Raw genomic sequence first — 27,323 nt, forward strand, 5'->3', positions numbered from 1 at the left:
TAACTTTACTTGTTGGAAAAATAATATATCACTAACTCGGGTGCAGGTAAAAATTGAGTGCATGAGTTCAGGAATCTAGAAGTGGAAGTGAACAATGCATGAGAAGCCACTACCAATATGCTAATTCCTGTGTAATATCAGGATTAGGACTACCAGACTGGATAATAGTTTTTTCCCTCAGGCTATAAGACTAATGAGTACGCTGCCACCTCTCATCACTAGGGCAGCGAGCTGGATACTGTTTGCCTGTGCAGTGCACTACATGTAGTTTGAATTAAATTTTATTTACAGTACTTATTTATGGGAATATTTTGTTTTATGTACTATGTGAGCTTTTTGATGTTTTTAATATTTCAGTAATATTTGAATAATATAACAAAAATTGATTAAACATTCTTTGTTGTTTACATAATTCATTATGGTTTATATGTAAAAGTATGTGAATAGTATACATCATTATGCCACCATATCATATGTGAGCACCTGGCTAAAATAAAAAACTAAGTAGACAAGTTCCCGGCTCTTGTGTTTTTCTTTCAATTAGTTTCTGGAGTTGCAAAACATAAGTTTTTTGGGTGCATCGTGGTCCAGAGGAACGTGTTTCATTTGGTTATCTATAAATATAGTCAGATAACAATAAACTTGAACAAGTGCACCTGGTACACTGGATAGTTTTGCTTCTTTACATCTTTAAGAAAAACAATGAAATACTGGACAAAGTGTACCACATTTTACAGCTTTTCACCAGTTCACTAGAGAGAAAAATTGGAGATGACAAGTCTATCAAATAATGAATAAGCTGGATGAGGTATTTTATGGAGAAAATATTTCTGCTCATAGGAGAATCCAATTAATGTGACATAGTTGCAAAAATAATCTATGTGTATGATGAGCATTTTCTTCATTGAAATATGATTGGACCATGGTGCTTAGAATCACAGTAAATAGTTTAGGCAAATAACTTGGGCACTAACCCAAATAATACACAAAAAATGCTGGAGGAACCCAGCAGATCAGGCAGTGTCTGTGGAAATAGATTGTGTGCGTTGCTTGACTAAACGCAGAGCAAGTCTAAAATATCTAAAAAAACCTGGAATATCAGTAATATTCTTCTATTTACTTCCACAGTTACAGATGAAGATACCGTTAAAAGATATTATGCCAGGTTTGAAGAGAAATTCTTCCAGTTCTGTGAAAAGGAACTTGCCAAAATCAATACATTCTATTCAGGTAACATTTGATGCAAAAAGAAAATCTGTTTGGGATAGCGTGGTTTTGCCTTCTTGTCATCTGCAAAAAATTAGGAATAATTGCAAATGACATAACCAATAGTATTTTATTCCTGTAATTTCCTTAAAATTTAGTAGTTTGCATCTCCCTTTACACCAGTTTACTGCTAGGATTATTATGAAAAACCATAGGATATGGGCTAGATGGGTAAGTAAAGAGCATCTATCTGCTATCATCATATTGTGGAACTTGGTGTATCATTTATCACCTAAAACCAGATGATTTCTTGGTGGAGAGTGAAAAGCAATTACATTCTTTGACCAAATTTAAGAGGGGTATATGGGAAATTCCCTTCTGACTCACTGAAACAGGGATTCCCAACTTTTTTTATGCGATGCATCCCTACCATTAACCAAAGGGTCCATCGATCCCAGGTTGGGAACCCCTGCTTGAGAATGATCCAGGTTCTGTACAGAATTCAGTTTCTTTACAAAGTGATCTCTGCTCCAACCAAAACCAGGTCTAACTCTTCTATAATTGAATTCTACGAAATACCATCAGAATTATGTATATTATTACTGACATAGAGTTTGCCATGAATTTTATTGTTTTGTAGCAGCATTATGGTTCAAGTCAAAAGTTACTATCACAAATCTGGTAATGGGAGGGAGAAAGCTGTTCCTAAAATATTGATGATGGGTCTTACTCCTTCCTAATGATAGTAATGAGAAGAGGGCATGTCCTGAATGGTGACGGTCCTCAATGATGGTTGCTGCCTTCTTGAGGCACCACTTTGTAAAGATGTCCCTGATGGCAGGAAGGGTTGTGCTGTGATGGAACTGGCTGAGTCTAGAATCCTCTGCAACGTCTTTCAATCCTACACATTAGAACCTCCATATCAGGTGGTAATGCACCCAGTCCCAGTGCTCTCCACTGTGTGCGACCTCCGGCGACCGTGGTCAACTATGGGTACTGCACCTCTGGTGGTCACTGGGAGTGGCTTCTCCAGAGCTCAAGCCTGGGCAGAGTTGATATGGGTCTGTTGCCCATGCAGTGGGACCCCCTCTCTCCATGCTGACAGGTCCAAAGAAATGACGAAAGTCGATACAGTTTGGTGTCAGCAGCATTGCAGGAGTTCCAGTGCAGGTGCTGGATACAGCAGTCAACCACCTATGGGACTCCGACTCTGGGTTTTCCTCGGGGTTTACTCCCAAAGCCTTTCCCGTGAGTGGGTATAGCCACAAGGCAGTGGAGGTTTCCCTCTTCTTGATGAGCTGCCATCCGTGGTTAACGAGCCCCATCTGCCCGGAGCAACTGGTTTTGAGGTGTCAGTGGTCTGCCTTTGCCCCTTTTCCTGTCAGTGAGAACTGCTCTGCCGGGCATAAGATCTATGCCACATGTGAAGGCCAGGAGTTGGACTTGGTTGTCAGAGGCTGCTTGAGATGCATGCCATGAAGAGCATTTGTTTAGCAGTGGGAGCTCATCCCCACTTCCACCCTTCAGCTATGACTACCCTTGTAGCCACTGTACATCTGTAGAAATTTGCAAGAGTCTTTGGTAATGTACTAAATCTCACTATACATCTAATTAAGTAGAGTCACTGGCATGACTTCTTCATCAGTGAATTGGACCCAGGATAGAATCCATACAGCCATGTTTGCCTGGAGGTCTTTACTCATGACTTTCTGAATGAGCATGTCATGAGGAACTTTTTCAAGTACCTTTCTAAAATCCATATCCAGCACATCCACTGCTTTACCTTCATCAGTTTGTTTTGTGACTTCCTCAAAAACTTTATTCAGGCTCATGAGGCACAAACTTCCCCTCACAAAGCCATGCTGATTATCTGTAAACAGATTGGGCTTCTCCAAATGCTCGTAGATCCTATCTTGAAGAATCCTTTCCAATAAACTGCCCACCACTGATGTAAAAATCACAAGTCTGTAGTTCCATGATTATACCTGTTACTGGTCTTAAACAAAGTAATAACATTTGCCACTCTCCAATTATCTAGTACTATTCCTGTAGCCAGAGAGAACACAAAGATCACTGCCAACCTCTTCCCTCATTTCCCATAGTAATATGGGGTATATTCTATCCAGCCCCAAGGACTTATCTATCCTAATGATTTTCAAAAGTTTTGGCATATCTTCTTTCTTAACATCAGCATGTTCCAACATATCAGACTATTTTACACTGTCTTCATATTCATCAAAATTCTTCTCACTAGTGAATACGGAATAAAGTATTCATTAATGACCTTCACTACTTCCTCAAACTCCAAGCACACATTTCCTCTTTTATCCTTGATTGATCCTACACTCTAGTCATCATCCTATTCTTCACGTACGTGTAGAACTCTTTGAGGATTTTCTTAATCCTACTCACCCAGGCCTTTTCATGTTTCCTTCAAGCTCCCCTAAGCTCCTTCCTGGTTACCTTGTAACTCTTCAGAACCCTGTCTGATCCTGATCTCTAAACCTTAAGTATGCTTCTTTTTTCCCCTTGACAAGACGTTCCATCTAGTGTCAACCTCAACCAGATTTCTTTCATCCTACCATACTTTAATGACTGAATTGAACAAATTAATCCAGAACCCCATGAAAGTGGTCCCTAAACAAGCTCTATATTTCCATTGTGTATTTCCCTGAGTACATCTGTTCCTAGTTTATGCTCCCAAGTACCTGCTTAATGGCTTCATAATTCACTATTCCATCTCTTCCCCCCCCCCCCCCCCAATTAAATGCTGTCCCATACAATCTGCTCCTATCCCTATCCAAGCCTATGGTAAAGGTCAAAGAGTTGTGGTCACTGTCTCCAACATGCTCAGCTACCAAGAGGTCTGTCACCTAACCAGGTTCATTGCCAAGTACCTAATCCAGTATGGCTTCTTTAGTCGGCCTGTCTACGTATTGTATCAGGTATCCTTCCTGGACATACCTAACAAATTCTACCCCAACTAAACTTTTTCACTAACAAGGTACCAATTAATATTAGGAAAGCTGAAATCAATCATGACAGCAACTCTGTTACTTTGCGCCTTTCCAAAATCTGCCTCCCAATTTGCTCCTCTGTTTCTCTGCTACTATTGGTGGGGGGCTGTTCTATAGGAGTGTTTGCTCCCTTCCTCATTCTGACTTCCACTCACAGTGACTGAGTAGATGATCTATCCACAATGTCCTCTGCATCTGCAGCTGTGATACTATCCCTTATCAGCAATGCCACTCTTTTACCTCCATTCCTTCCCCTGTGATAGCCAAGTCTCTGCAATGGCCAAAATGTTGTAGTTCCATATATTGAACCATGCTTTAAGTTCATTACTCGTGTTCCTGATACTTAATGTATTAAAATAGATGCACTTAAACCCATCCAATTGATATTGGAATTATGTCCTATCCACTACCTCTTATACCTCACAGTCTATCTGCACACTGCCTCTGCCTTCACACTAAATGCTCCATCCTCTAACTTATCACTCTGACTCCCATCACCCTGACAAACTAGTTTAAATTTCCCCAAGAAGTATTAAAATATATATTATGAGCTATTCCACCTTGAATTAAGCTGTTAAAATTCAGACAAGGTGGTTCTCAAGGACACTCATGTGGATATCATTTAGCCTGGTTGCCCTATCATTTTTAAAGTTAGTAATTCCATCCAAAACATTGATAATTTTTTAAAAATTTTTTTATTGAGTTTTCAATGATTACAGAAGAAAAGAAAAAAAAAACCCTTAACCCCTCCCCCCTAACATATCCCTATAGAAAGAAAGAAAAGAAAGAAAGAAAGAACGCCTGGATATCGGAAGATCCCCACATGCTCCATGGAGTTCATAATAGCTTTAGTATATACATTTATTTCTTTCCCCAAATAACCAGTAATTTTATCTTCAGAGCACCTATATATTTAGTCCTATCTTTTGTAAATAAGGGCGCCAAATTTTCAGAAATGTTTCATTTTTATCTCTTAAATTATAAGTAATTTTTTCAAGTGGAATACAGCTAAAGATTTCGTTCTTCCAACAATCTATACTTAAGTATGAATCCGATTTCCAAGTAACTGCAATAGCCTTTTTGGCTACTGCCAATGCAATTTTTATGAATTCTTTCTGATATTTATTCAATTTGGGTTTCGGTTTTATCCCTTCAATATCACCTAGTAAAAATAATATTGGGTTATGTGGAAGTTGTGTTCCAATAATTTGTTCCAGTAAAACTCTTAAATTTGTCCAAAAAGGTTGAATTTTAACACAAGACCAAGTAGAATGTAAAAAAGTACCAATTTCTTGATTACATCGGAAGCATTGATCAGATAAATTTGGGTTTAATTTATTTATTTTTTGTGGTGTAATATATAATTGATGTAAAAAATTATATTGCACTAATTTTAGCCGGACATTTGTTCTATTTGTCATACTGTCAAGACATAGTCTTGACCAACTTGTTTCTTCAATTTTAATATTCAAGTCAGTTTCCCATTTTTGTCTTGACTTATGAATTCCTTGTTTAATTGCCTGTTTTTGAATCAAACTATACATACAAGAAATAAATTTTTTAATTTTTCCTTTTTGAATTAAAGTTCCTATTTCATTAGGTTTTGGCAATAACATTGTTTGACCCAGTTTATTTCTTAAATAAGCCCTTAATTGAAAATAACAAAAAAGTGTTGTTTGATATTTTGTATTTATTCCTTAATTGATCAAATGACATTAATATACCTCCTTCAAAACAGTTTCCTATATATCTAATCCCTTTTTGAAACCAGTTGTATAAAAGTTGGTTATCCATTGTAAAAGGAATAAGTTTATTTTGATTTAAAGGTCTCTTTGCTGATAAAGATTTCCTTATCTCATCATCAACATTTATCTTATTGCATAAATCAATCAAATGTTTTAATATAGGAGATTCTTTCTTTTCCTGTATCCATTTAGATTCCCACTTATATATAAATTTTCTGGTATATTTTCTCCTATTTTATCTAGTTCTATTCTAATCCATGCTGGTTTATCTTCATCAAAAAAAGATGCAATACGTCTAAGTTGATTTGCTGTATAGTAATTCTTAAAGTTTGAAAGTTGTAACCCTCCTAGATCAAATTTCCATGTCAATTTTTCCAACGATATTCTTGACATCTTACCTTTCCAAAGGAACTTCCTCACACATTTATTTAACTCTTGAAAAAACTTCTGGGGTAGTTGTATTCGTATTGTTTGGAATAAATATTGTAATCTAGGGAATATATTCATTTTTACAGCATTTACTCTGCCTACTAATGTTATTGGTAGCATCATCCATTTATCAAGATCTTCTTGAATTTTTTTCAATAATGGTAAATAATTTAATTTATATAAATTCTTTATATCATTATCAACTCTTATACCTAAATATTTTATACCATTTATCAGCCATCTAAATTGGTTATTAATCGACATTGACTATAATCTCCTTTAGTAAGAGGTAGAATTTCACTTTTATCCCAATTTATTTTGTAGCCTGATATTTTCCCATATTCTCCCAATCTAAAAGATAATTTACGTAGCGAATACAATAGGTTTGTTAAATAAAGCAGAGCATTGTCAGCAAATAAGTTAATCTTGTATTCCTCCTGGTTAACTCTGAAACCCTTAACATCTGGGTCCATTCTAATTAATTCAGCTAATGGTTCTAACGCCAACACAAATAAAACAGGTGATAATGGACAACCTTGTCCAGTTGACCTTGTTAACTGAAATGATGTTGAAATTTGACCATTTGTCACTACTTTAGCTTTGGGTTTAATCCAATCTAAGGTTTTAATCCATTTTATAAAGGATACTCCCAATCCATATTTTACCAATACCTTAAATAAAAAATCCCATTCCAATCTATCAAATGCTTTTTCTGCATCTAAAGCAACTGCCACACTCATTTCCTCCCTCTTTTGTGCCAAATGAATTATACTAAGTAACCGGGTTACATTATCTGCCGATTGTCTATCTTTGAAAAATCCTGTTTGATCCATATGTATTAATTTTGGTAAGTATTTAGATAATCTACTAGATAAAATTTTTGCTATTATTGTCTAATCAGTGTTCAACAAAGAAATAGGTCTATATGATGTTGGCTTTAAAAGATCTTTATCTTTTTTTGGCAATACTATTAAAATAGCTGTCGAAAAAGATTCCAGAAGTTTATGCGTTCTTTCGGCTTGGTGTATTAACTCCATAAAAGGAGGAATTAGTAAATCTTTAAACTTTTTGTAAAATTTGGGGGGAAAACCATCTTCTCCTGGGAATTTATTACTCTGAAGTGATCCTAGAGCTTCTTAGACCTCTTTTGATGTAAAAGGTAAATCTAATGCCTTCTGTTCTTCCGAATCCAATTTTGGAAGGGTTATTTGTGATAAAAACCTTTCTATCTCGACATTATAATTTTGTGATTCTGATTGATGCAGCTCAGAATAAAAATTCTTAACTGTTTCATTAATTTCTAAAGGTTTATAAGTAATTTTATTTACAGTTGTTCTAATTGCATTTATCGTTTTGGAAGTCTGGTCTGTTTTTAACCGCCAAGCAAGAATCTTGTGTGAACTCTCACCTTGTTCGTAATATCTCTGTTTAGTTCTCATAATTGCTTTTTCTGTTTGATATGTCTGAAGTGTATTATATTGTAACTTCTTGTTAACATGTTGTCTTCATTTTTCTTCTGTCATATATCCTTGCAATTCTTTTTCTGATTTTGTAATCTCTTTTTCCAATTGATCTATTTCTACCATATATTCCTTCTTAATTTTAGAAGTGTAACTTATTATCTAGCCTCTCAAATATGCCTTTATTGCTTCCCACAATATAAATTTATCATCCACTGAATGTGAATTTGTATCTAAAAAAAACTGAATCTGCTTTTTCATAAAATCACAAAAATCTTGACATTTTAATAATATTGAATTAAATCTCCATCTGTAAATTGATTCCTCTTTATCCATCATTATCATTGTCATTATCAAGGGGGAATGATCTGACAATATTCTTGCTTTATATTCCATATTTTTCACTCTGTCTTGAATATTCGTTGATAATAGAAAAAAATCTATCCTTGAATAAGTTTTGTGTCTATTTGAATAAAATGAATTATCTCTTTCTTTTGGATTAATTCTTCTCCATATATCAATCAAATTTAAATCTTCCATCAATGATAAAGTTAATTTTGCTACTTTTGTTTTTGTAACAACCTTTGTTGATCTATCTAAAACTGGGTCCAGACAAAAGTTAAAATCTCCACCTATTAATATTTTATCATGTGCGTCAGCCAAATTCAAAAAGGTCTCTTGTATAAATTTTACATCATTTTCATTTGGTGCATAAATATTCATAAGAGTCCATAGTTCTGAAAAAAATCTGACAATGAATAATTACATATCTCCCTGCTGAAGCAATTATTATATCATTTTGTATTTTAATTGGTAAAGTTTTATTAACCAAAATTGCAACTCTCCTCGCCTTTGAATTAAATGAATCTGCAATAACCTTTCCGACCCAATCTCTTTTTAATTTCTGATGTTCTATCTCTATTAAGTATGTTTCTTGTAAAAAAGTTATATCTATTTTCATTTAATGTATGTTAAAATTCTTTTTCTTTTCACCAGTCCATTAAGCCCATTAACATTAAAACTTTAAAAATTCAGTAAATTAGTCATTTTTTTAATAGGATTACCCCAATCTATAATAATACCTATCTTTCAACTTTCATAGTACCTTGGGGAATCTTTTAAAAATTCTCCATGTTGCTATGTGTCTTCCCCCCCCCCGATCATCCAGGCAAAGAAAAAAAGATAGAAGAAAAATAGATTATAAAGAAAGAAGTAACAAAGTACCCCCCTATTAATGTTGTGGATAAAAAAATCACAACACAACCCCTCCATTGTATGGGTCACGGCGATCCCATGATTACACATGTGAATCCCGTAGCAATCGATCCGAAGTTCCCCCAGCTCCCCCGTAACGTAAAAAAGTATATATATGAGAAGGAAAAAAATGTCACTACTCTCAATTAATATTTCTCAATTTTTTACCTTTCTCCTCCTGTATCATATAATTAAGAATATGTTTAAATATTCTTTTGTCCTTAAATGTCCATCAATCCCATTCAGTGTCCTTGTCTTCATCTTTAATCCGTTTCACTTTTAAATCTTTGGCTGTGGTTAGTGAATATTTGGAAGTCTTTGTGCAAACTCTTCCTCATCCTGATAATCAGTAAAAAATCTTTTTCCATCATCCAAAAAAATTATCAGGGTTGCAGGGTGACGCATTATAAATTTATAACCCTTTTCCCATAAAACTTTTTTCGCTGGGTTAAATTCCTTCTTTCTCTTTAAAAGGTCATAACTTATATCAGGATAGAAAAGAACTGTTTTCCGTTCTATCATCAATGGCCCATTTCTCTTTCTGGCACATTGGGCAGCCGCCTTCAGGATTTTTTCTTTATCTTGATATCTTAAGCATCTTATCAAGATTGATCGTGGGTTTTGATCAACTTGAGGTCTTGATCTTAAGGCTCCGTGAGCCCTTTCAATTTCAATTAACTGAGTTCCTTCTTACATTTCCAAATTTTCCAGGATCCATTTTTGAAAAAAATGTATTGGATCCTCTCCCTCTATACCTTCTTTAAGTCCAACAATCTTAATATTATTTCGTCTACTAAAATTTTCAAGCATATCCACTGTTTCCAACTGTTTTCTTTCTGATGTCCAGGCAGAAATATTGTCTTCCATTTTATTCATTCTTTCAACGATGTCTCCTGTTGTTTCTTCCAAGACTTCAATTTTCTTATCCATTTTGTCCTGTTTTTTCATCATTTTGTCAAACATAATCTTCATATTTTTAATATATGTTTAAATTATTTTTAATGCTTTTAATTCATGCTTTTAATTCATTGCACCAAAGTTTTTCCGATATCTCCAGGAAAACTTCATCTTTGTCTGATTTATCCAGAGAATTTGAATCTGCCTCAGATTCACTTTCACTTCCAGTTCTGATCGTAGCTGGGATTTGTAGTTCAGGTTGCTCGTACTTGCACATGCCCCTTCCTTCATGCATGTGCAATTCTTATTGCACTTTTTCTTTGGAGACAGTTGATGTTGCCGCAGCTTCCTGTTCTGTATCGCCGGAGGTAAAATGCACTTGAGCCCATGGCTCTTTCATGGTGCCGGGCCCCGATTCTTTTCCAAATTGTGCCGTCTTCAAGGTAGTAGTTTTCTTCTGCTTCTGCTTATGAGACATATTTTGGAACAATCCTGAGTAGTTTATAAGTAAATTTTAGAAAGTATTTACTAACTTTTCTTCACTTAAACATTAATTTACTGATTTTTACAGGAGAGCTGGATTTCTATGTCTCGATCCTAAGTCATCACGTGACGTCCCCCCGATTGATAATTATTAACATTGTCACTGAATGTGAACAGTATTGTCTGTATGAAGATAAATGCTAAATAGTTATTTAATATATCCCTGGGAGCCTTCCATATTCTTCAGCCATTAACAATTCTGGGTCTTTGCCTGATTGAGAAAAATTCCTTCCATAATTTTCTACAGGCTTTTTTCTATTATTCTGTGAATTCAGAATCAGCTTTATTATTACCAGCATGTGTCATGAAATTTGTTAACTTAGCATGTACAATGCAATACATGATAATATAGAAAAAAATAAAATAAATAAGTAAATCAAGCTATGTAATAAATAATAATACTTTTCTTAGATATAGCATGGCTGCTGCCTATACCTAGTAGAGTATTATAAGCTATCATTTAATGGTTGCATCATGGTTAGGGGGGTGTTCACTTGATCTTGTTCTTTATTTTATTACTCAAAAGGAGTTTGGATTATATGGATTGACTACAATGTTTCCTGCATTACAACCATGATGCCTTGAGGTTCATAAAAGGCATTAAACGTGCAAGTCTTTTCTTGCCATTAACTAAACTTAGTATTGTGCAAACTAACATAGATTAGTCAGCACAGGCGGAGGGGGAGGTGGTGTTGAGGAAAGAGGTAGGCTGCAGAAAGACTAAGACAGATTAGAAAATGGGCGAGAGAGTGGCAAATGAAATATAATGTTGAAAAATGCATAGTCATGCACTTTGGTAGTAGAAATGAATGTGCAGATTATTTTCTAAAGAGAAAGAAAATCCAAAAATTTGAGATGCAATAGGACTTGGGAGTCCTTGTGCAAAACAACCTAAAGCTTAACTTGCAGGTAGTGTTGATGTTGAGGAAGGCAAATGCAATTCATTTCAAGAGGTCTAGAATACAAGAGCAAGGCTGTAATGCTGAGGCTTTGTAAGGCACTGGTGAGGCTTCACCTTGAGTATTGTGAACAGTTTTGGGCTTCTCATCTAAGAAAAGATACGCTGACATTGGAGAGGGTTCAGAAGAGGTTCACAATGATGATTCCGGGAATGAAAGGGTTATCATATGAGGAACGTTTGATAGCTCTGGGTCTGTACTGACTGGAATGAGGGGAATATCATTGAAATCTTTGGCATGTTGAAAGGCCCAGACAGAGTAGATGTGGAAAGGATGTTTCCCATGGTAGGGGAATCTAGGACAGGAGGGCACAGCCTCAGGATAGGGGAACATCCATTTAAAGCAGAGACGCAGAGTAATTTCTTTAGCTAGGGGGTGGTGAATTTGCAGAATTTATTACCACAGGCAGCTGTGGAGGTCAGGTCGTTGGGTGTATTTAAGGCAGAGTTTGATAGATTCTTGATTGGATATGGCATCAAAGTTCATGGGGAGAAGAGCAGGGAGTGGAACAGGAGTCTGGCCCTGTGACTTTTAAGGATAGGGCATGGAATTGGATGGCAGTATTAATAGGGGACGTTATAGTTAAGGGGACAGATAGGTGATTCTGTGGGCGAAGCATGGATGGTAGTTTGCCTCCCAGGTGCCAGGGTTTGTAATGTTTCTGAGCAAGTCTACAATATCCTGAATGGAGAGTGAGTGACTAGAGTTGTGCTGCATAATAGTACCAATGAAATAGGTAGAAAAGGGGAGGAGGTCCTGAAAGCAGAGTACAGAGAGTTAGGAGGAAGCTGAGAAGCCAGGACCTCAAGGGTAGTAATCTCGGGATTGCTGCCTGTGCCACACGACAGTGAGTATAGGAATAAAATGAGGTGGTGGATAAATACATGGCTGAAGGATTGGATCGGGGGCAGGGATTCAGATTTGTGAATCATTGGGACCCCTTCTGGGGTAGGTGTGACCTGTACAAAAAGGATGGGTTGCACTTGAATCTGGGGGGAACCTATTTCCTGGCGTAAGGCTTGCAAATGCTGTTGGGGAGGGTTTAAAATAGATTTGCAGGGGTGGGAAGTGAAGTGAAGAGGCAGAGGATGGGGCGGTTGGTGCACAAGTAGAGACAGCTTGTAGGGAGTTAGTGAGGAAGAATAGTCAGATGATATAGCAAAGTTGCACTCAGTCAGATAGCTTGAGATATGTCCATTTTAAAGCAAGGAGTATCATAGACAATAGGTGCAGAAGTAGACCATTCAGCCCTTCGAGCCTGCACTGCCATTCTGAGATCATGGCTGATCATCTACTATCAATACCCGGTTCCTGCCTTGTCCCCATATCCCTTGATTCCCCTATCCATAAGATACCTATCTAGCTCCTTCCTGAAAGCATCCAGAGAATTGGCCTCCATTATCTTCCGAGGCAGTGCATTCCAGACCCCCACAACTCTCTGGGAGAAGAAGTTCTTCCTTAACTCTGTCCTAAATGACCTACCCCTTATTCTTAAACTTATGTCCTCTGGTACTGGACTCTCCCAGCATCTGGAACATATTTCCTGCCTCTATCTTGTCCAATCCCTTAATAATCTTATATGTTGCATTCAGATCCCCTCTGAATCTCCTTAATTCCAGCGTGTACAAGCCCAGTCTGTCTAACCTCTCTGCGTAAGACAGTCCAGCCATCCCAGGAATTAACCTCGTGAATCTACGCTGCACTTCCTCTATAGCCAGGATGTCCTTCCTTAACCCTGGAGACCAAAACTGTACACAATACTCCAGGTGTGGTCTCACCAGGGCTCTGTACAAATGCAGGAGGATTTCCTTGCTTTTGTACTCAATTCCCTTTGTAATAAAGGCCAACATTCCATTAGCCTTCTTCACTGCCTGCTGCACTTGCTCATTCACCTTCAGTGACTGATGAACAAGGACTCCTAGATCTCTTTGTATTTCTCCCTTACCTAACTCTACACCATTCAGATAATAATCTGCCTTCCTGTTATTACTCCCAAAGTGGATAACCTCACACTTATCCACAAGGCGGATGAACTTACAGAGTGTGGATTAACACGTGGAACTATGACATGGCCATTACAAAGATTTGGATGTCTTAGGGGCAGGAGTGGCAGCTGAATGTGCTAGGCTTTAGATATTTCAAGAAGGACAGTGAGGGAGGCAAAAGAGGTGGGGGTATGGCATTGCTATTCAGAGATAGTGTCGTGGCTGCAGAAAAGGAGGAAGTCATGGAGGGATTATCTACTGAGTCAGTGTAGGTGGAAGTCGGAAACAGGAAGGGGGCAATAACTCTACTGGGTGTCGTTTAAAGCCCCCCGCCCACTAGTAACAGGTTTATCGATGATCAGATACGGAGGCAGATTCTGGAACTCTGCAATAATAATAGTGTTGTTGTGATGGGAGATTTTAACTTTCCTAATATTGACTGGCATCTCCTCAGAGCAAGGGGTTTAGATGGGTTTGTTAGGTGTGTTCAGGAAGATTTCCTGATGCAATATGTAGATAACCCAACTAGAGAAGAGGCTGTACTTCATCTGGTACAATATAGGGAAATGTACCTGGTCAGGTGTCAGATCTCTTGATGGGAGAGCATTTTGGAGGTAGCGACCATAACACTATCCTCTTCACCATAGCGCTGGAGAAGGATAGGAGCAGACAATTTGGGAAAACATTTACTTGGGGTAGGGGGAAATACGATGCTATTAGGCAAGAACATGGAAATATAAATTGGGAACTGATGTTCCCAGGGAAATGCACGGCAGAAATGTGGCAAATGTTCAGGGAATATTTGCATAGTGTTCTGCATAGGTATGTTCCATTGAGGCAGGGAGAGGATGGTAGGGTAAAAGAACCATGGTATACAAAGTATGTAGAAACTCTAGTTAAGAAGAAAAGTTTACGAAAGGTTGAAGAAAATAGGTACTGATAGAGTTCTAGAAAATTACAAGGTTACCCGGAAAGAGTTCAAGAATGAAATTAGGTGGGGACGTCACGTGATGACGTAGGATCGAGACGCTGGAACCCAGCCCTCCCGTAAAAAAGTTAATAAATTAATGTTTAAGTGAAGAAAAGTTAATTAATACTTTTTTAAGGTTACTTATAAACTACTCCGGATTGTTTTAAGCTATGCCTCATAAACAGAGGACGAAGAAAACTGCTACCGCGAAGACCGCTCAAGTTGGAACAGAATCAAGGCCTACTTCTACCGAAGAACCGTGGACTCAGGTACAACACACCACCAGTGAAACAGAAAAGGAGACTGCGGCAGCATCGGCCATTTCTAAAGGGAAAGATCAACGAGAACTGCGCAAGCGTAAAGGAACGAGCATGCGCAAAAGAGAGCAACCAGAACTACAAAACCCAGCAACGACTGAAACCGACAGTGAAAGTGAGTCTGAGAGAGAGCCGGACTCTCTGGAAAAATCAGACGAAGATGGAGAAGATGAAAGTTCCTCTGAAAATACAAAAAAGACTTTGAGGCAAATAATGCATAGATTACTAAAATTAGAAAAAGTAATTAAAAGTAACCAAAAAGTAATTACAGAAAAAATAACAAATATGGAGGCTATGTTTGATAAAATGACAAAGAAACAGGAAAAAATGGAAAAGAAAATTATAGATTTGGACGTCAAAATGGAAGAAATGGAGGGAAGAATGAAGAGGATGGAAGATGATAATGATGCCTGGACATCAGAAAGAAAACAACTCGTGGGAAAAATTGATAAACTTGAAAATTTTAGTAGACGCAACAATATTAAAATTGTTGGACTTAAAGAAGGTACCGAAGGAGAAGACCCAATAAATTTTTTTCAAAAATGGATTCCTGAAAAATTGGAAATGGGAGAAGAAACTTTAATTGAGATTGAAAGGGTGCACAGAGCCTTAAGACCAAGATCTCAAGATGATCAAAATCCGCGATCAATTTTGATAAGATGTTTAAGATACCAGGATAAAGAAAAGATTTTGAGGGCGGCTGCCCAGGGTGCTAAAAGAAGAAAAGGTCCGTTGATGATAGCTGAGAAACCAGTTCTTTTTTATCCTGATATAAGTTATAACCTTTTGAAGAGAAAGAAAGAATTTAATCCAGTTAAAAAGGTTTTGTGGGAAAAAGGTTATAAGTTTTTAATGCGTCACCCAGCAACACTGATAATTTTTTTGGAGGAAGGAAAAAGATTTTTTTCTGATTATCAAGATGCGGAGGTGTTTGCACAAAAACTTTCATCTCTTCGTTAATTAAAAGCAGAGATTTCTAAATGTAATGGTTAAAGACGAAGACAGAGAAAGCAAATGGAACTGATGGACATTTAAGGACGATATAAGGGAGAAAAGTAATATTTTAGAAATATTAATTGAGAATAGTATGGTTTTTTTTATATATATATTTTTTATGTTGCGGGGGTGCTGGGGAGCTTTGAATCGGTTACTACGGGATTCACGTGTGTAATCATGGCGATTGCCATGACCCGTACAATAGAGGGGGGTAATGTTGTGTTTCCTTTCTTTCACAACATTAGTAGGGGGGTATTTTGTTTTTCTCTTTATTTTCTATTTTTCTTCTATTCTTTTGCCTGGATGATTGGTGGGGACACACATAGCAACATGGAGACTTCTAAAAAGATTTCCCAGGATACAATGAAAGTTGAAAGATTAGGTATTATTATAGATTGGAGTAACATAAATAAAAATAATGACTAATTTATTGAATTTTTTAAGTTTTAATGTTAATGGGCTTAATGGACCAATAAAAAGAAAAAGAATTTTAACATACATTAAAAAAATGAAAATAGATATAGCTTTCTTACAAGAAACTCATTTAACGGATATAGAACATCAGAAATTAAAAAGAGACTGGGTTGGAAATGTTATTGCAGCTTCATTTAACTCAAAGGCAAGAGGAGTTGCAATTTTGGTTAATAAAAATTTACCAATTAAAATACAAAATGTATTAATTGATTCCGGACTCTCTGACCCAGATATTAAGGGTTTCAGAGTTAATCAGGAAGAATACAAGATTAACTTATTTGCTGATGATGTTCTACTTTATTTAACAGATCCATTACATTCACTACGCAAATTATCTTATAGACTAGAAGAATATGGGAAAATATCGGGTTATAAAATAAATTGGGATAAAAGTGAAATTTTACCTCTTACTAAAGGAGATTATAATCAATGTCGATTAATAACTCAATTTAGATGGCCAGCAAATGGTATAAAATATTTAGGTATAAGAGTTGATAATGATATAAAAAACTTATACAAATTAAATTACTTACCACTTTTGAAAAAAATTCAGGAAGATCTTGAAAAATGGATGGCATTACCAATAACATTAGTAGGTAGAGTAAATACTATAAAAATGAATATATTCCCTAGATTACAATATTTATTTCAATCATTACCAATACAATTACCCCAGAAGTTTTTTCAAGAGTTAAACAAATATCTGAGGAAATTCCTCTGGAAAGGTAAGATGTCCAGAGTATCGTTGGAAAAATTGACATGGAAATTTGATCTAGGAGGATTACAACTTCCAAATTTTAAGAATTATTATAAAGCAAATCAACTTAGATTTATTGCATCTTTTTTCGAGAAAGATAAACCGGCATGGATTAGAATAGAATTAGATAAAATAGGAGAAAACGTACCAGAAGATTTTATATACAAATGGGAATCTAAATGGATACGGGAAAAGAAAGAATCTCCTATATTAAAACATTTGATTGATTTATGGAATAAGATAAATGTTGATGATGAGACAAAAAAATCTTTATTAGCAAAGAGATCTTTAATTCAAAATAGACTTATTCCTTTCACAATGGACAATCAACTTTTATATAATTGGATTCAAAATGGGATTAGATATATAGGGAATTGTTTTGAAGGAGGTATATTAATGTCATTTGATCAATTAAAGAATAAATATAAAATATCAAACAACACTTTATTTTGTTACTTTCAATTAAGGGCTTATTTAAGAGAAAAATTAGGTCAAACAATGTTATTGCCGAAATCTAATGAAATAGAAATTTTAATTCAAAAAGGAAATATCAAAAAATTTATATCTTGCATGTATAACTTGATTCAAAGACAGGTAATTAAGCAAGGAGTCCATAAGTCAAGACAAAAATGGGAAAGTGATTTGAATATTAAAATTGAAGAAACAAATTGGTCAAGACTATGTCTTGATAGTATGACAAATACAATAAATGTTCGGTTAAGATTAGTGCAGTATAATTTTCTACATCAATTATATATTACACCACAAAAAATAAAAAAATTTAATCCAAATTTATCGGATCAGTGTTTCCGATGTAACCAGGAAACTGGTACTTTTTTACATTCGACATGGTCTTGCTCTCAAATTCAACCTTTTTGGACAAATTTAAGACTTTTACTGGAACAAATTACAGGAACACAATTTCCTCATAATCCAATATTATTTTTACTAGGTGATATTGAAGGGATAAAACCGAAACTCAAACTAAATAAGTATCAGAAAGAATTTATAAAAATTGCACTGGCAGTAGCCAAAAAAGCTATTGCAGTTACTTGGAAATCGGATACACATTTAAGTATAGATTCTTGGAAGAAAGAAATCTATGGTTGTATTCCATTAGAAAAAATTACTTATAATTTAAGAGATAAATATGAAACATTTTTGAAAATTTGGAGCCCTTATTTACAAAAGACAGGATTAAATATATAGATGCTCTGAAGATGAAACAATTGGTTATTAGGGGAAAGAAATAAATATACATATTAAAGTTATTACGAATTCCATGGAGCATGTGGAGATCTTCCAACAACCAGGCATTCTTTCTTTCTTTCTTTCTTTCTTTCTTTCTTTCTTTTTTTTCTATAGGGCAGTTAGGGGGGAGGGGTTAAGGGGAGGGGGTATGGGTTATATACATTGTTTTTTCATACTTTGTAACCATTTAAAATGCAATAAAAAAAGTTTTTTAAAAAAAAGAATGAAATTAGGTGAGCTAGAAAGGGCAATGAGAAGGCCTTGGTAAGCAGGATAAGGAAAACCCCAAGGCATCGTACAAGTATGTGAAGAGCAAGAGGATGAGCTGTGTGAGAATAAGACCAATCGGGTGCAATAGTGGAAATGTGTGCATAGAGTCAGAGGAGGTAGCGGAGGTACTTAATGAATACTGTGCTTCAGTATTCACCAGTGAAAAGGACCTTGACTATTGTGGGGATGACTTACAATGGACTGAAACGCTTGAGCTTATAGACATTAAGGAAGAGGATGTGCTGGAGAATTTGAGAAGCATTCAGTTAGATAAGTCGCCAGGACCTGATGGGATTTACCGCAGGCTACTGTGGAAAGTGAGGGAGGAGGTTGCTGAGCCTCTTGCGATGATCTTTGCATCATCAATAGGGACAGGAGAAGCACTGGAGGATTGGAGGGTTGCAAGTGTTGTTCCCTTGTTCAAGAAAGGGAGTATAGATAACCCAGGAAATTATAGACCAGTGAGTCTTACTTCTGTGGTGGACAAGTTGTTGGGAAATATCCTGAGAGGCAGGATTTATGAGCATTTGGGCAGACATATCTGATTAGAGATAGTCAGTTTGGCTTTGTCAAGGGAAGGTTGTGCCTCATCAAACTGAATGAATTATTTGAGGATGTAACCAAAACATTGGTGAAGGTAGAGCAGTGGATGTAGTGTATTTGGATTTCAGTAAGGCATTTGATAAGGTTCCCCATGCAAGGCCCCTTTGAAAGTAAGGAGCATGGGATCCAAGGAGTCCTTGTTTTGTGAATCCAGAATTGGCTTGTTTACAGAAGGCAAAGGATGGTTGTAGATGGTTTGTATTCTGCATGGAAGTCAGTGACCAGTGGTGTTCTTCAGGGATCAGTTCTAGGACCCCTCCTCTTAGCGATTTTTATAAATGGCCTGGATGAAGAAGTAGGAGGGTGGGTTATTAAGTTTGCTGATGACACAAAAGTTGGTGTTGATAGTCTGGAGGGTTGTCAGAGGTTACAGCAGGACATCGATAGAATGCAGAACTGGACTGAGGAGGGCAGATGAAGTTCAACCCAGATAAATGTGAAGTAGTTCATTTTGGTAGGTCAAACTTGAAGACATTGAATTCAAAAACTGTGAGATAATGTTACAGCTATATAAGACCCCGCTTGAGTACTGTGTTCATTTCTGGTCACCTCACAACAGGAAGGATGTGGATAATATAGAAAGAGTGCAGAGAAGATTTGCAAAGATCTTGCCTGGATTGGAGAGCGTGCCTTATGTGAATAGGTTGAGTGAACTTGGCCCTTTCTCCTTGGAGCAACAGAGGATGAGAGGTGACCTGATAGAGGTGTATAAACTGATGAGAGGCATTGATCATGTGGATAGCCAGAGGCTTTTTTCCAGGGCTGAAATGGCTAACACGAGGGTCGTAGTCTTCAGGTGCTTGAAAGTAGGTACAGAGGAGATGTCAGGGGTAAGCTTTTCACATAGAGAGTGGTGGGTATATGAAATACACTGCTGGCAATGGTGGTGGAGGTAGATACAATAGGGTCTCTTACATAGGTACATGGAGTTTAGAAAAATAGAGGGCTATGCAGTAGGGTGATTCTAGGCAGTTTCTAGAGTAGGTTACATGATCGGCACAACATTGTGGGCTGAAGCGCCTGTAATGTGCTATAGATTTTAATGTTCTATGTTTTATGAATATGGACTACAGTTCACAGTTTTCTTGAATTTTGCATTATGACAGGTTACACTCCTATATTATTGGCCCGAATAATAAACCCTTATTCTGTTAAAGATTTCCTTAATGTTTTGTTTAAACACTGTGTAAATGCACAACAAAATGTAGTTTCAACAAATATACTTATTTGAGTATTTATTTACTACATAATACAATTCCTTGAAAAGTAAATTGGTTCTTTGTCGAAACTTATACAGTGCAAGAGGCACTTCAAAGTGAAAGATATCATAAGTAAAGCTAGAAGAGTAGGACTCCTCCTGGTGGTAACTAAATATATGCTAGAAGATATTGCTTGCATATATTAAACTGATCTCAACTGGGGGCAACAACTGTGTTAAATGGGAAAACAGTCATGATTCCCTTTCCAATGCACTTTTCAGCTTGAAGGATACAAAATAGTTGATGTTATAAGTGATGGTAGGCATTCTGTATGATGAAGCAGATGCAGAATTCGGGATGCTCCATTTGGGATACCGAGTTTCTCAGGTGATAGCAGAATGTTCATTCCAAGGAATCTAATTTACAATGAATGGATAATTGGTTAGTAGCATCAAATTTCTATCCCAGAGTTTTTTATGATTTGTATTCCTGCAGTATTACCCATGCTGCAGTTGGAGGGGTATGCAGGGCTACCGATGCATGTCGATGGGACTAGGCCAGTGGTTCCCAACCTTTTCTAGGCCCCACACCCCTAAGAAATGTTTGATTAATGTTCACACTCCCTACAAAAGTAATATCACATGTGAAGATGAAGAAGTCTAATTTCTAATTTTTGAACCACATACAATACTGCGGGGTGAACAAATTAAACTTAAAAAAATAAGCTTTTAACTCAGTGCATAAAATGCAAATATAAATTGAGCAATTAGATTCTAATTTATTCAGAAAAAATTTGTAAACAGTAAATTGATGAGACTCCTCAATGCTGACTCGGGCAGCGGGAAACTGGAGTGAGTTTATGTCTCTCTCGACTTGGGCAGCGGGAGACTGGAGTGTGCTTGGGACAAACATTGCTACCACTTCTCAAGGCACACTGGCAGCTGGCTGAGTGATGACTCGTGACTTGTCACTCAAGTACACAAGCCACTCTTTGTCACACCCCCTGAAATTCCATCTCGCACCCCAGGTTGGGAACCCCTGGACTAGGCAGGTTAATAGTCTAGCACCATGGCGTAGTGGCATCCACACTGGGTTTCAAGGTGAGTGGTCACAGGAATCCAGCTGGCTCCTTGCATACTTTCTATCTGTGCTGGTTTGAACATCAAGCTAGCAACTCAGCCTTGTAAAAAAAAGACAAATGCTAAAGAAATGACAAGGTTGCCACCCCGAAGGGCCTGTTTCTGTGTTGTAGTGTTCTATGACTCTAAATCTAATGTTCTGAAATGCTTCCTTTAAAAATTTAAAGGATAAAATTGTCCAAATTTAAGGAAATTTTGGTGGATAGAAAAAAACATGCATTTCACTTTCCTGTTTAAAAAAAAACCATGTTAAAAGAATTCCTACATAGGCATTTAGCACTCCTCTGAACAGGAGTAGAAATAAATCATCATCCATTCTGAGGAACTGCCCATGAAAAGGAAGAGACACATTTGGGCACTGGGTGAAGACATTTGGCTTAGTAATTATGCCATGTTAAGGTAAATAGAATACTCATAGGTGCTGTCTTCAAATCACAAAGAAGAAATAACTGAATGGACAAAAGCATCTGTAAATGATGCAGTACATATTGCATTGAGATTTTGGGGTCTCATGACTGAGCAGAAATCGTTTAATTGTTTAAAATCCAGTATATATGCATGTAGAGAAGATGAATGCTCAGTTGCTATCAGTGAAAAGTATTAAAGAAGGTAGGAAAAGGCATTATAGAACATAGAAAAGCAGTTTGGTGAGAAAGCTAGGGAGAGTAGTGTGACTAATTTGATTGAATTTTTCAAAGAATCATTCCAAGGAAACACATCCTATTGAAAAGACAGGCAGATAGGCAGAATGCAAATCACTGGCATACAGATTTAATATCACTGGCATACAGTATGTTGTGAAAATAGTTGTTCTGTGACAGCAATACACAATAGTAATCATTTACAATAAAATGCTATATATTTATATTTAAATAAGTAGTGCAAAAAGAGCAACAAATAGTGAGGTAGTGAGTTTGTTGTCCATTCAGAAATCTGATGGTGGAGGGGAAGAAGCTGATCCTGAAACTTTACATCGGGCACTTGATTCTCCTCCTTGATGGTAGAAGTGAGAAGAGGGCATGTCCTGAGCATGGAGGTCCATAATGATGGATGTCGCCTTTTTGAGGCATCATCTTTTGAAGCTGTCCTCAGTATTGGGGGGGGCTCATACTGTTACGTATTCAGGCAACAATAAATATATGAGCTCGGCAAGGGTTTGGTATAACAAACAACACGTTTATTAAACACAGAAAAGAAACCCCCCAAAAATAAACAAACACTAACGTAACCGGAAACAGCTGCTGAGTGGCAGCCCAAACAGTTCTTAAAGTGATATTGCAAAAACAGTTCTTTAAAGTGGTATTGCCAAAAGGAGAGACCTTATAAGACGATTTAAATTCTCTTTCATGTCGCTTGGCTTCGATCCCCGACGTCGAACTTCCCACGAAGAATTTACGAAACAGAACCGCTTAAAGGCACTGACCTTTCCTCCTTCACTAACTTCAATCCTTTCTGGTTACCCAGGGATTAACACGAAGATAGTAAACGAAATCCTTCCAAATAAGGATCAAACAAAGGTCGCCCCCGTTTCACCATAGAAAGCGATTCTCCTCGATCTTTAACTTCTGAACTTCGATCTTCACTCTCCACTAATTTCCTCGAACTAGCAGAATCGTAAAGAACCTGCTGGCAATGACCTTTTAAACTTTAGGCATTAGATAAAAACTTCATCCTTCAACTAAACTGCGTCATCACTTAAAACATGCAGTGGCATGAAGTCAACCTGGCAAATCCAGCCACGAACTGCCCCTCCTCACAGGGTGGGGTCTACCTTTTATAACCTGTTAAAAAAAAACTGTCACATGATCTCTACTGGTGGGAAAATGATGTCATTCCACCATCACAAGACCATTACCTCAAGTCCAGTATAGCTTCAACCCCAATCACGTGACAAGGGCACCACTGTCATGTGTCACGAGTACGTAACACCTCCCTCCAAAAAAACATTTTTGGTCTGACAAGAACAAAAATTTTTAACAATTGCTTACAAGAAAAACAAAGGTATAAATTTTATAACATATACAATACACAACACCATTATATAACAGCTTATAACTCACAATACAGTAGGAGTGTTACAATTAAAAAAAACCCACTCCATAAAAAAAAATTACAGTGTACATTCAACATTGAGATAGACAATCAGCAACCACATTATCTTTACCTTTAATATGAGTTATCACAATATTGTACTCTTGTAACATCAAACTCCAATTTAATAATCTTCTGTTTTTGTTTTTCATCTTACTCAGAAAAACTAACGGATTATTATCAGTGTAAACAATAAGTGGTTTTTGAGTTCTACCAACATATACCTCAAAATATTCCAAAGCTAAAACAAGACATAACAATTCTTTCTCTATTGTCGAATAGTTTCTTTGATGCTTATTAAATTTCTTAGAAAAGTAAGCTACTGGATGATCAACCTCATCACCCTCATTCCTTTGCATTAATACTGTTCCTGCAGCCTCATCACTAGCATCCACAGCCAATGAAAAAGGTTTTCCAAAGTCAGGTGCCTTAAGCACAGGTTGTTGACATAGCATTGTTTTCAATTTTTCAAATGCTTCTTGACAAGGCACTGTCCACACAAACTTTTCATTCTTCTGCAGAAGGTTAGTTAATGGAAGGGCAACATTAGCAAAATTCTTACAAAATTTCCGATAATATCCTACCATTCCCAAAATCCTTCTGAGTGTCTTTTTCCCCGTTGGTGTGGGAATCTCTAAAATTGTCTGAACAGGAGCTACCTTACCTTGACCCACAACATAACCAAGGTAAGTCACAGTGGCATGTCCAAATTCACTCTTAGCTAAATTAATAGTTAAGTTAGTTTTTGAAAGATTTTCAAACAATTTCTCCATCACAATAATGTGTGCTTCCCAAGTATCATTTCCTGTCACTAAATCATCAATATAAGCATCAGTATCTTTCAATCCCTGAATCACAAAGTTAATCATCCTCTGGAAAGTAACTGGGGCATTCTTCATCCCAAATGGAAGAACATTATACTCATTTAACCCAGATGGAGTTACAAATGCAGAAATCTCTCTACCTCTGTCTGTTAATGGAACACACCAATACCCTTTCAATAAATCAATCTTTGTAAGGAACTTTGCTTTTCCAACTTTATCTACACAATCATCTACTCTAGGAATTGGATATGCATCTGTTTTTGTTACAGCATTCACCTTCCTATAATCTGTACAAAACCTAATACTACCATCTGGTTTTGGCACCATAACACATGGCGAACTCCAATTCGAGGTAGAATGTCTAATGATATTATTCTCTAACATATATTCAATTTCTTTCTCAGCAAGTTCACATTTTTCCATGTTCATCCTGTATGGATGTTGTTTAATAGGTTTGGCATCTCCAACATCTACATCATGTGAAGCTATAGTAGTCCTTCTCGGAACATCTGGAAACAACTCCTTATATTTAAAAATTAACTCCTTCATCTGTTGTCTCTGCTCTAACTGTAAATGTGCTAATTTTTCATCAATATTTTCCAGAATGGTTGAATTTGGTAACCTAACAGAAACAATGTTGGATTTAGAATGAAAGTCAGATGAATCATCTATCATGTTCCTAGTTAAATCAAACTCACTCTCACTAACCACAACAGTCACAGTATCAGATTGTTTCTCAAAATATGGTTTTATCATATTTATATGGCAAAGTTGTGTTGACCTTCTACGATCTGGAGTTTTTACCACATAATCCACATCATTGATTTTAGACACAATTTCATAAGGACCATGAAATCTAGCTTGTAAAGGATTTGTCTGCACTGGGAAAAAAACCAGCACCTTATCTCCAGGCTTAAACATCCTCACCCTAGCTTCTTTATCATACCAAGTCTTCATTTTCTCCTGAGCCAACTTTAAATTTTCCTTAGCTAAGCTACAAGCTTTATGTAACCTGTCCTTAAATTTCAAAACATAGTCCAACAAATTAGTGTGTACTTCCTTACTAATCCACTGTTCCTTCAATAAAGCTAAAGGTCCTCTAACTCTGTGCCCAAACACAAGTTCAAATGGACTAAAACCTAAAGATTCCTGTACCGATTCCCTTACTGCAAATAAAAGTAAGTTTATACCCTCATTCCAGTCACTTTCATTTTCCACACAAAATGTCCTAATCATATTCTTGAGGGTAGAATGAAACCTCTCCAAGGAACCCTGCGATTCTGGATGGTATGCAGACGAAGTGATTTGCTTAGCTCCCAATTTATAAACTATCTGTTGAAACAATCCAGACATAAAATTACTGCCTTGATCAGTTTGTATCTCCTTAGGTAATCCAAAATAAGTAAAAAAATTTATAAGGGCCTTTGTCACAGTTTTAGCTTTTATATTCCTAAGTGGTACTGCCTCTGGAAACCTAGAAGAAGTACACATGATAGTCAACAAATACTGATAACTAGTTTTTGTCTTTGGTAATGGACCAACACAATCTACAATAACTTTCGAAAATGGTTCACCAAATGCTGGGATAGGTTGTAATGGAGCTACTGGTGTAACCTGATTTGGTTTACCCACAATTTGACAAGTATGGCACGTTTTACAAAACATCACCACATCTTTTCTTAGACCAGGCCAGTAAAAATGTTTTAAAATCTTGTCCACAGTTTTCCTTACCCCTTGATGTCCACCTAAAGGCACACTATGAGCTAAAGTCAAAATCTCATTTCGATAAACTTTCGGAACAACTACCCGGTAAACAACATTCCAATCCTCACTTGCAGGAATTGTAGGTAATCACTTCCTCATCAACACTCCTTTTTCCAAGTAATATCCTACTGGCACCTTCTTAATTTCACTATCTAGTAAAGCCTGCTCTCTTAATTTTATAATCTCAGGGTCTCTATTCTGCTCTGCAATCATCTCCTTCTGAGACAAAGATAAATCTTTATAGTCAGACTTACTCCCAGAATCTTGTTCAAACAACAAAGATAAGAAAGTCTCTGACACATCCTCAAAACTCGAATCCTGAGTTGAACAGTCCTGAGTAACAACCTCATTCTGGGCATCAATCTTTTTAGCCATAGCTCTAGTCACAACACAGGAAGAATCTGTGTTAGAATTCAACTCTGGTTCCTCTGACTCTATTGTCAAATGCACTTCAGGAAAAACTTGTCCACCTGCCAAGTCATTACCTAACAATAAAGAAATACCCTTCACAGGTAAGCTATGCTGTAATCCTACTTTAACAAATTCCGTAACTAACCCTGACTTTAAATTTACTTTATGTAAATGTACAGGCATAAAATCACTTCCAACACCTCTTATGTAACTTACCTCACCAGTATCCGACTCTTCATTAAACTTCAACACACTGTCTAACTTCAGTTATTGAGAAGCACCAGTATCCCTAAGGATTCTTATTGGCACCAGAGTAGATCCTTCTTTCAAGGATACAAACCCTTCGGTTATAAAATGATCATATCCCTTTTTAACTTGGTCAGACTCTAACAAAGCCTCATTTGTGTTTATCAAACCCTGTAACTTTACAGGTATGTTGCACACAAGTATCTGGAACTGCTTCCTTCTCTTTCTTTTTCCAATTTGAAACAGTTAGCTATTACATGGCCAGGCTTCTTACAATAGTTATAAGTAAGACCAAACTGTCTTTCCTTCACAGGCTTTCCTTTCTCATCAACTTTCTCATTAACCTCTGATTTAATTTCAGATTTACCTGGAGTCTCCGTGCTATTTTTCCTCTTAAAAATTCTGCCCTGAGGAAATTTATTCTTATCGATTAAAACATACTCATCAGCTAATCTAGCACAGTCGTGCAATTTATCAGTATCCCTCTCATTTAAGTAGGTCCTTACTTCAACAGGG

General features: G+C 36.7%; 1 protein-coding gene across 3 annotated transcripts in view; it reads left to right on the top strand.

Annotated features, from left to right (window-relative positions):
* Positions 1–27,323, top strand: part of LOC132402201 (xenotropic and polytropic retrovirus receptor 1 homolog) — a 444,705-nt gene that overhangs the window by 205,476 nt on the left and 211,906 nt on the right. For all 3 annotated transcript variants that reach the window (XM_059984917.1, XM_059984920.1, XM_059984919.1), the window contains one exon: positions 1,129–1,230. In XM_059984917.1, the coding sequence (XP_059840900.1) occupies positions 1,129–1,230 (102 nt within the window). The remainder of the gene's footprint in view (positions 1–1,128; positions 1,231–27,323) is intronic.

The sequence above is a fragment of the Hypanus sabinus genome, chromosome 11 (genome assembly GCF_030144855.1).
Source record: "Hypanus sabinus isolate sHypSab1 chromosome 11, sHypSab1.hap1, whole genome shotgun sequence".
Taxonomy (NCBI): Eukaryota; Metazoa; Chordata; class Chondrichthyes; order Myliobatiformes; family Dasyatidae; genus Hypanus; species Hypanus sabinus.